The 11,253-nt window shown below is 42.5% G+C and overlaps 1 protein-coding gene across 2 annotated transcripts in view; it reads right to left on the reverse strand.

Moving 5' to 3' along the window:
- FZD6 (frizzled class receptor 6) overlaps window positions 1-10,916 on the reverse strand; it is a 43,174-nt gene extending 32,258 nt beyond the window's left edge. Inside the window, exons 1-2 of one of the 2 annotated variants that reach the window (XM_045805824.2) lie at window positions 10,488-10,916; window positions 9,208-9,513 (exon numbers count right to left, since the gene is read on the reverse strand). In XM_045805824.2, the coding sequence (XP_045661780.1) occupies window positions 9,208-9,384 (177 nt within the window). In that variant the 5' untranslated portion in view covers window positions 9,385-9,513; window positions 10,488-10,916. Of the gene's footprint in view, window positions 1-9,207; window positions 9,538-10,487 lie in introns of both variants that reach the window. The other variant, XM_045805823.2, reaches the window with a different exon arrangement.
- Window positions 10,917-11,253: the final 337 nt, after the last annotated feature.

Here is an 11,253-nt window from a genome sequence, read left to right on the forward strand (position 1 = left end):
CACATAAGAGAGCGAGAGATACTGTGATCTGGAAGCAGCGGGAGCCGCAGATCTGAAGCAGATACAAGACAAGGTTCAGAGTACTCACACAGTGCTCTCTGAACCTGAATACCTCAAAGCAGACCCTTGTCCCTTGTCTGTTGGGGCAGGTGCTCCTCATCTGCAAAATTTACTTTATAAGAAGAAAATAAATAGCCTCATACCACATCCCAACCACTCTTCAGTGTCTCAACCTGTAAGCAGAGTTCTACCCCAGCATGCCCTGGGAGGGTCAAGCTAAAATCAAATCTGGAAAAGAGGAATACACATTACTTGTAAGACACTGTTCACTATATTGGTTTCTGAGTGTGCTGGATTAAGGAGTAAAGAACAGAATTTTAGACAGGGCTGATACACTGATATGGGTGTATTCATTCTAGATTCAATGAGCTAGTTTCAGAAACTGGGCTTCTGGAGGTCAGATGATAAATGGGCTCATGACAGGGGCTTGGTGGGACTCCAACCCATTGTAATTTCCCAAGTCCAGGCATACTTCAAATAGCTGTATTTAGCAATAGCACGATCACCACACAGCTTCCTGGATAAACATTATTATGGTAGAAGGGGCCAAATGAAAGCCATTAGAAATCTCCCTCTACCATGGTAGAACATCAAAAGCAATACTACAAGCCAAGGGGGGCACTTTCAGAGGCTAATAACACCACTGAAAACATAGTGTAATTCTTAGCACCTGTCCATTTTAACTTTCCAGCACAACCAAATATGTTATTAATAGATTGTCTCAAGCAACCTTAATCAAATGGCTAAGATGCTTTTCCAGACGTGGTCTCTATTGGAGCAAATCAGTACCACCTTGGCACCTCATATGCAGGCCAATGCTAATCTGGTCAACACTTGTTGCTTCCAAAAGCCATTTACTCTCATCTAGGAAGGATGGCAACATATCTTTCCCAACTTGTCTTAGTGCAGTGGTTCTCAGAGTGGTCCCTGAGTAAGCCTCGGCAGCATCCGGAGGGAACGTGCTAGCAATGCAAACTCTCCATCCCACCCCAGACCTACAGACTCAGGAATTCTCCAGGTGGGGGCGAGGATCTGTGTTTTAACAGGCCCTTCAGGTGGTTCTCATGCACACCAAAATTTGAGAAGCACCACGTTAGAGTAACATCAGCTCTTCAGCTCTGTGTCTCAATTTCTACATCAGAGACTCTAAACATATCGCTGCTTCATAGGACAGCACACTGGCCCCCATGTGTAGGACATAAAGCTGCCACAGATATATTCCAATGAGGAGATTAACCTTAAATAAATAATGGTTTTGCTAATAGTTCCCGGTAAAGACTAGACACAACTATGGGACAGCTACACATAACCACCTGAAGCCACCTCTCACGACCTGGGTCTTAGCTGACTCACCTACTCATGACATCAGGTGGACTCAATAGCACTCCAGCTTCAAGTGGCCTGACAGGGACTACAGACATGGGAAAGCAGCACGAGTACGCGTACACTCTCAGAATGCCTGCTTCTGCCCTATTTCCATCTTTTCCTTAAAACACACCCGCTAGCTTCCCACGCGATGACTTGACAACGGAAGGCATCATAATGTAAGCCTGGATCTGCTGGCACTGTAAGAGCCTGAAGAGGAAGTCTGGGTTAGAATTCTACTAGAGAGTGATCAAAAGAAGAAAGATTTTTTGATTTTTTAAAAATATATAAAGTTACCCCGAAGCAGAGTGGTTCTGTGCCTTGACTCCCTTAGTACTAAACTAAAAGACAGAGGATGTATAGCATTTGTCACTTTGCTGAAACATGAATCCCACACGGAAGCAAGGAAGCGGCACTTTACTACTGAACAAGACCGAGTGCTGCGAAACATCTGAATCTCAGCTCAGGATCTGTGCTTTCTACTCACGGGGACATACACAGTAATTCTCAAGACGTGATAAAAGCTTTATTCCTTATTTTAAAAAAGCACCAAAACAAAGTCAACTTCTAGTGATGGTAATGAAAATTGGGGGAAAGTGAAGAAGTCTAAAAAATGAGACAAAAAAAGTGATAGGCCTTAGCTAGATAACAGAGTCACTAAAGATCTAAAGGGGTCCTTATTTTTTTTTTTTTTTAAGATTTTATTTATTTATTTGAGAGAGAGAGAGAGCGCGTGCGTGAGAGCACAAGTGACGGAGAGGGAGAAGCACGCTGCCCACCGAGCAGGTTGCCTGGTGTGGGACTCGATCCCAGGACCCGGGTTCATGACCTGAGCTGAAGGCAGACGTTTAACCGACTGAGCCACCCAGGCATACCTAAAGGGGTTCTTATATGTTTATACCTCACAGAGTAAATACTGTTAAAGTGGCTACAGAGATCTCAAGTAAATTCTATGAGAATGTTAACAGAAACTATGTAAGAAAGTGATGCAAACCTTGTCACTTATTTTCATGAACGTGACCAATATCAGACAAGTGAGCTTCTTTAAATAATACGAGTATTATTATTACAAGTATTATTAAATAATTATTAAATAATAAAAGTATTACATAATACAAGTATTCCAGAGCCTGGAATACAAGAGAAGAAAAAGCAAGAATTTGCATTATTTCCACAATGGAATACTTATTTTTAGTTCTTAGCAGGCAGCATTATAAATTTTAAATTATTTCTCCAAAAGATTGTTTATTTTGGAAATTAGACAAATATACACAATAACTGGTTGAAACTACAAAAGAATCTTTCCAGTGAAGAGTCAGCTTTAATTTAAAACCTGTAACTGGGAAAAACTCTAATTCCAGGGAAACTACACATTTAGGTATACGACAAATATTAATGAATACATGACAAATATACAAACCAGAGTAATAAGGCTTCGTTATCTACACGTCACATTCTCAAGGAAAGGAAATAACAACAACACAACAGTCCTCTCACAGTCTGAAAGAACTATGCCTCTTTGTGGACAAGCTCTCCTGAGGGCATGACGAGTAATGTCCTAGACTGTTCAACATCAAGGAACGGCCCTGTAAGGTGTGCCTATCAGCAGAGCTTCCCAGGAGAAGTACTGTTCTCTGTTCACATACACGTCTGATTCTGCAGACGCAGAAATAGTCATGGTACTTTCTTACTACTGATGTGGGAAACAAAGATAAAAGGAAAATTAAATTTCCTTACTACGTACAGCCCACTGACAAGTCCTTGAAACAGGCAGAGTGACATTCCTCCAGGAAATTAGCTGCCTCAACGTTAATACTTTGCTAAGGGCAAAAGGCAATCTTAGCCTGACCCCCAGGATCCTGTAAGTCTACTTTAACATATAAAAATTTCTTTGGAAACTTCCTTTTCTCTACCCACCCCAAGATACATGTTGGCAATCATCCTCCAAGCATATGACCTGCTGATATACATCTGAAAAGTCTCATGACTGAGTTTTTATTGAACGGTAATAAATGACCTTTTCCTAACAACAGCTAGCCCCCTCAGGATCCTGGAAACCTGGTTTCCAAAATACCTGGGAGGCTTAGGCTATCCCTAACCCCCTCTCAACTTGAAAGTATATAATGGGACCTCAGGACCCCAGTGCAGCTCTTTCTGCCCACAGGTCCTGTCCTCATGCTTTAATAAAACCACCTTTTCCATCAAAGACATCTCAAGAATTCTTTCTTGGCCCACAGCTCTGAACCCTAACAACTTTCCTACATCACTACGTAACACAGCATCACAAAGGAAGGTAAGTTTGTGAGTTCTACATTTAAAACACAACGGTAGCCACTATACACACACTGACTTGGAACACATTTCATATCTGTTTCATTTTGAATGACTCAACAACTTACTTTCAGAATAGTTACAGCTATTTTCAGAAAGTCTTTCCTGAAAAACAGAAGTTAGTCACACTAAACATTTTCTTTCCTTCCATATGGGGATATAAGAGTAAATAAAGAGGAAATGAAGGGGTCCACTAGGCTCTTCTAAAAGCAGGAAAGTGAAAATGTTTACAAAACTACTGCCCAGCAGAAATAGGTTTTTTTTCCTGAGAAGTTTGTTTATACAGTTTTTCTCCACTCCTTTATTTTTAATTGGATAGAGAGACATTTTAGTGGTGCATGTGAACAGGTGGAAAGGAAAGGGGGTTTTTTGGCTTACTTCCCTTTAGACTGTTCGAAAGTGGCACGACCACATGCTGTTCCAAACACAATACATGACTTTGCTTTTGCCTAGACCTCAACGAAGGCAATTCAAAAAGAAAAATACAATATTCCTGTTTCCATTTTCCCGAGATCAGTCTCAGCTCTTTCTGGACGAAATCAGTCTCTCAAGGGACATCAACCTCACAATTTGGGAAACAATGCTCTCGATATGAAACAAAAAGGAACACAATGGAAAGCCAGCAGCCATTTGTTTTTCTACTTGGGAGAGTTAGGCTGTACAACATCCTTTTCATTACCAAGCCAAGTTACTATTCAGAATTGTAAATTAACTCTTTGAAATACAAATGACTTCAGCTTCAGATGATAAAAGAAAAAAACTTAAGTCCCCCATTTCAAGCAATCTCTGAAACAAGACTGAAGAACCAGAATATCCCAGTCAGTGTCTGTGATAAATTTGGCCTAAAAAAAATTTATGTGGAAAGTAAATAATATCTAGCTCAGGTAACATATTGACAAGAATGAACAATAATGGTTACTTATTACATACTCTGTGTGTATAATCCTTAAGAACACTTTCAAATACCTAAAGCCAGGTCCAGCAAACTACAGCCTGTGGGCCAAAAAACAGCCCACTGCCTGTTTTGGTAAATAAAGTTTTACTGAGAACACATCCACACTCATTTGTGTACATATTGTTTATGGCTGTTTTGCGACAATTGCAGAGTGGAATAGCTGTGACAGAGCCTGTATGGTTTGCAAAGCCAAAAATATTTATTTGTTCCTTTCAGAAAATTCGCATCCCTTGCTCTAAACCAATGGGTCTCAAACTTTAACATTCGTAAGAAACACTTTGTTTGAACAGCCTCCTGTGTTTGATCACAGATCATGATTCATTAGGTTGGGACGGGGTCCATGAATGTGCATTTTCAACAAGCTCACAGGCTGCTGGTCTATGAACTGAACTTCGAGAGCCACTGCTCTAAACCATCTCCTGTAATCACAGGTGAGCCATGACAACAGATGCTATAGATTCTAGGACTATAAAACAGGATAGCCCTCAACAAAATGAAAACTAAGGCGTAAAAGAGGAGTGAGATCTGTTGACATACGGAATTCTTGGTAGCTAAGAAAGCACAACTGGTTGCCATAATCAGCTGATAATTCTACAGCCCCTCATCCTAACATTAATTCATAACGAACACTGGAAACTCAACAGGGACCAGCAGGAACCGAAGGCAGCTGGGTCGGAAGTGTAAAATCCAATCTGTTCTTTAGAGAAGTTATAAAATGCTTTTTTTTTTTTTTTTTTTAGTAAAAGCTAGGCTATATGCAGTTATGATTTAGTATTTGACTAGACTATAGTCCAATGTTTGAAAAAAAAAACTATGTGGTTTATAATACAATGCACCAATCAAAGGATGAAATTCTTTCACTCCATATAAATATAAATGGTTAAAGAGAAAAATCTTTTTTTAAAGATATATTTATTTATTTGAGAGACAGCATGAGCAGGGAGAGGGGCGGAGAGGGGGGAGACAAGTAGACTCCCTGCTGAGCAGGGAGCCCTGCATGGGGCTCTATCCCAGGACCCTGAGATCATGACCTGAGTTGAAACCAAGAATCAGATGCTTAAATGACTGAGCCACCCAGGTGCCCCCAAAATAAGATTCTTTAAATAAATGCTAAGAAACATGTATCATGCTAATATGGGGAAGAATATAGAGGATGTCAACTAATACCCTTCATTAGAACTAGGCTCAGGTAGGGGCGCCTGGGTGGCACAGCGGTTAAGCGTCTGCCTTTGGCTCAGGGTGTGATCCTGGCGTTATGGGATCGAGCCCCACATCAGGCTCCTCCGCTATGAGCCTGCTTCTTTCTCTCCCACTCCCCCTGCTTGTGTTTCCTCTCTCGCTGGCTGTCTCTATCTCTGTCAAATAAATAAATAAAATCTTTAAAAAAAAAAAAAAATAGGCTCAGGTAGAACCAAAGTGGGAGATATGCAAACCACCTAAAAATATCAGAGTTTCTTTCACTTGGATACTGCAGACGATAGAGGTGGAAGGTATAGATTTGGAGGGAAAATTCTCTTTGCTGATTTCCTAGAACAGGAAACACCACCATTTTCTTTTTTCAGCTTTTACTGTGCATCTACGGGGCTCCCAGGCACTGTACTAAGCGTTAGGAAAACAATGAATAAACACCATCCTTACTCCTAGCACCTTTGCAATCTAGTGAGAGCCACATCAGTAACTGCAATACAGCATAATAAGTGTAAGAACCATTGTATATTTTCAGTGCTAACAGAGTGTAGAAACTGAGTTACATATGCTTGGGGGTGAAAGAAGGCTTCACCGAGCACAGAGTCCTGCAGAAACGGAGCAGGTGAAGGGTAGGTAGAGAGCCTAGGAAGCGATGGATACAAGGTGTACAAAGGTACAGAAGTGAGAGAGAGTAATATGGATGTGAGTTCTACCAACAGGTCAGTTTGGCTGAAGCAGAGTGTGTAACTTCTGAAGGGACAAGAGGGGAGCTGGACAGGAAGGCAGGGTCCCATATGAAGAACCTTGGGTAACATGCTAGAGTCAGATCTGTTCTTCTAGCTCTGAGGAAAGGTGAAGAATGTTACCCCCAAAGTGGACCGTGTGCATTTGCGTTTTAATAAAATCACTTTGACACCACCAGGGAGGAGCAATTGGTGAAAAGTGTGGGGAGACTTCGTATTCACAGCACAGATGAGAAGGAGAAAGAGAGGTAGGTCTGAAGAGAGGTTAAAAAGAAAAAAAAAGAAAACCAAAATTCCCAGTTTAATTTTTATAGAAATGAAATTTGCAAAGAAGCAAAAGACCGAAATTAACATTCTGAATCTTAGGAAATATTTTCTTTTTTATCCAACAAGGTCAAAGGCTAAAAAAAACCACTTAGAGATGACATTATGGTCCTTGTTGACAGAGAAGACTCTGTCAGATTCTAGTGCTCAGGCGTCGGACAAATCACAACTTCTCTGAGCTTCAGTTTCTTCACCTATATGATGAAGGGTTCAGGGGCTCTTAACCTGGGCTATAAACAGAAGTACATTTCAATATAATTGGTTTCCTTTGTAACGTTACTCATCTTAATTCAGTTTTAAAACACTCTCTCATTCTAAGAAGAGATTAAGAAACTATGCCTGATATTTAGTGTCACAACTCTCAAATTATAGGACTGTGCATTCATTATAGAAACTAAGAGAATGTCACTGGCTAAGGACAAAGAAAGACGGGGCAATAGTAAAGGTACTATATCACGGACCAAAAAAAAAAAAAAGAATACACTGGGATTTACAGTCTGACGAAGGTTGATATTACTTTCCCTTTCTTCTTCTGTAGGTTAATGCTATATTAAACAACTTCTTGATGACTTCCTTCTCTTATATCCTTAAATTTACTGAAGTATGATTCATAGAAAAAACAGTAAAGTCTATGAGAAAGCTTAGCATATGAGGAAGATTATATATATAATGAGGCTGCGGGCGTTAGCAACCAAATGAAGGTGGTGAGAGCAAAAATGCCTGCTCGATAATGTCCAGACACAAAACTACCCGGGAAAGAAAAGCAGCTAGATAAATAAAAAACTTCTTCTTTTAATCAGAAACAATTGGTTTTAAAAAGACATGTGGAACAAAAAGTAGTTCTTATCATCTTGAAATTACAGGATTTAATAGCAGGGATGCACCTCCCCCTGCTCTCTTCAAAGGTCCTGTACGATAATGAACTCCAAATGATGCGGCTTTGTAAGGCCAATGTTATCATTCAAACGTATGTAGCTACTATACAGAAAAGAAATCAGATTTCAGAACAAACACATTTTTAAGAACTCTATAAGGCGTGACTTATAAAACATGTTATCAGAGAAAATATGAATGATATAATTATTCCTTGAAGTCACTCCTATTACGTACTTTATTTTGATCAGATTAAACCATCAAAATGGTTCTGATTAATCAATGAAAGCATCACTGCATCATCTGCTCAGTGTTCGAAATGATATTTTGCATTGGTTTGAAAAACCACAGAAAGATTACTATAAGGTAATGTGTATTATCCTTTTAAAGGTCATCTACATAATATTTAAAAGCTCTGATTGAGACCTGAATCTACCAATGAGGTAGTCAAAAAACTCTTCAACTAAACTACAGTGGAAGACTTCTGAATGCACAAAACCAAATCTAATCACTTTTTAAATCAGTGCCTATATTAAAATTGTAGGAGTTGCATCTCTTCGCAACATTCTGAGGGAAAAAAGCCTTTACCATCTCTGGACACTTCTTCTGGAGCAAAACTACAAAAATATTTGTCTTCTTTCCTTCATGAGACTTATCAACCTCACAGATCTGTACAGGAGGGCAGGCTCCCGTCTCTACAGGTAATTCTTTCTTCCCACACATCCCTGGCAATCTGCATATCTCTACACCAGAGGCAGGTAATGAGACACCTACGGCAATCTTTAGTGTCTATCTGCTCCTCCCCAGATCCGTGGTTTCTTTCAACAGGTATCTTACATCGAGCACTTAAGTGCTACGCTTAAAAAAAAAAAAAAAGTCACTTTTTAGCGAAACACTACAGCCCCCAAATCTTCCAGTAATTGATTTATTTCAGAAATACTGTGCCAGGTGAACATTACGACTACTTATGAAAATATATGGATGTAATTCAAGCACTTTTAGTCCAGACAATATGGGATATATGTTCAATGAATTAGGAAAAATTCAGAATTCACATTTCCAGAGGAACTACCATAATTGATTCAGGAGGGAAGCAAAATATTTGCCAGGTGCAAGATATTTCAAAATCATCACTACAATGCATGTAAAATAAACCCTACCTTAAGCTAATCCACTAACAAGGGCCACAAAACTACACAAAACATAATTTAGGAGGGGAAATTAATTTTCAAAAGGATGTATTCAAAAGATGAAGCTGTGTACAACTTAAAGAAAATCCCTATGTTAAAAAAAAAAAAGTCACATTTATAGTTTATTCCAGAGCAGAACATAAACTATTTCTCTATAAATGTATGAAGAAATACTCACCTCCATTTTCACAGCAGCTGTACTCTGGTCATAATGCCTCATCAAATTAGGGAAAAATGTCATGTTGTAGGCCATTTTCATACATCTGGGAACAGTAATTGGTTCACAGGTGAAAAGACTGTGCCCTCTTATGAGGGGTAGAAAACCACACGTCCACAAAAATATCAACATTTCCATTTTCTTCAAATTCCTGGTTTTACCACATGGCTGGGATTAATCGCTCTTTTCATTCTCAGATTTCCATCCAAAAATAAAATGTTCAAATTCCTCTTTCATTATTTTGCCATTTTGAAGGAAGCTCTTTTCCTGAAATGAGTTCTGGGTCAATTACTGTAAAAACAACCAAGAGAGGGCATGTGCAACATTTGTCATAAACTCAAATGCTGACATCAAAGTGCAGAGCTAAAACTTTCACCCTGGGTAACCAGCACTGGAAAAATGACGGAAAATTCCGTCCTTTCGGGATACTCTTCCACCTGCTTTAGCACAGAATACAGAATTTGCTGAGGAAGTCTCAACTCTAGGGAACCCAATGATAGAACGTTTGCGCAGTCTGAACACACGGGGGGCGGGGCAGAGGATCCGTGAAATGGAGAAAAAAAAAATCATGCTAGGTTTAGGAGTAAGTTAAAAAGTATTCGTCCAATCTTCAAATCTAAGGGCCCCTGTTGGATATCTGATTACGCACAAGAAAACTGAGTCCCAGGGAAATTCCTTAAGACCTAATGAGTTCCTAAACTCTTTAAGGGCTCCAAAGAGCCAGTTTCTGACTTTCCTGTTTTTCAAAAGGCCAACTAGAGGGAGACGTCTAGGATTTCTCCTGGAGGAGCGAAATTAGTTCTCACGGGCTGGGGCGAGTAGTGACCCCACCGAAAGGGAACAGGAACACAGCTGGCCTGGGAGGGTGACGGATATCTGGGGAGGAAAGGCTGGGGGCCCTGGGTCGCGACGAACCGCACCCCCACCCCCATGCCCCCGCCCCCGCCGGGTGCCAGGCTTCCAGCGCCTGGCACGGGAACTCGCCCCACACCCCCGCACCTGCCCCGGGCCTGGAGCCCGGCAGCAGCGGTCCGGCCCGGCCCGGCGGCGCGGGGCCCCCGCAGCGTCCTTCAAGAGCTCGCCCCAGCTTCTGCGGAAACTCTGGCCTGCGCGGCCTGTCCCGCCGCCGCCGGCCCCGCACCTGTGGCTCCCAGCCTGCCGCGCACCCCCGGGGCCCGCCCGCTCGCCCCCGGGACCCACCCGGCAGCAGCCGCCCGCCCAGCCGGCCCGAGGAGCCTCACCTCCCTCGGGTCCTCGTCCGGTCTACCGTCCGCCCCCCTTGACCTGAGACGGCGGCTGCGGGAAGCGTCCGGAACTCCAGCTGCCTCCGGAGCGGCCCGGGGAGCGAGGGCTGAGCGATCCCGCGAGACTGCGCCGCCAGGTCGGGCGGGCAGGTCTGGGCTCGCGGCGGCGGCGGCGGCGGCGGCGGACCTGGCCCTCAGCCCGGCCCCGCCTGCGCTGCGGCCCGGGCGGCGCCCCAGGGACCGGTGTGGGGCTGTGGGTCCCGCTGTGCGGCCGGCAAGTCCCCTCCACCTTGCGGTCTGTGCTGGTACCCAACGCACACGAGACGCGGCGCGTCTCCCTGGCCCGGTCCAGAGGCGGGGTTTTGAAGCTCTTGGTGATCCCCTAAATAAAACTGCCTTTAAGAGAACTCACTGCATTTCGGATCTCAGGACACACAAGAATTCTTACAAGGGGGCAGATTTTCTCTGTAAAGTTAATTGTTCAACCGTCCTTAGTTGGAAAGTGGGTAACTTCCTGGATAACTGCCCCACCCCCAAATCCCTTTTGTTAATTCTGGGAGTCCAGCCACCAACGTGAGGGGCAGGTGGCAATGGGATTCCAGCCCTGGCAGGTCCCACAGTTTTATTGACGCAAAACCCTAATAGAAAGGTGAACTACTTTATTTTTAAATTTTTAAAAAAATATTTTTATTTATTTGTCAGAGAGAGAGTGCGCGCACAAGCAGAGGGAGCAGCAGGCAGAGGGAGAAGCAGGCTCCCTGCG

This window comes from Ursus americanus, chromosome 9 (assembly GCF_024610735.1).
Source record: "Ursus americanus isolate L20-20 chromosome 9, mUrsAme1.1.p, whole genome shotgun sequence".
Classification (NCBI taxonomy): domain Eukaryota; kingdom Metazoa; phylum Chordata; class Mammalia; order Carnivora; family Ursidae; genus Ursus; species Ursus americanus.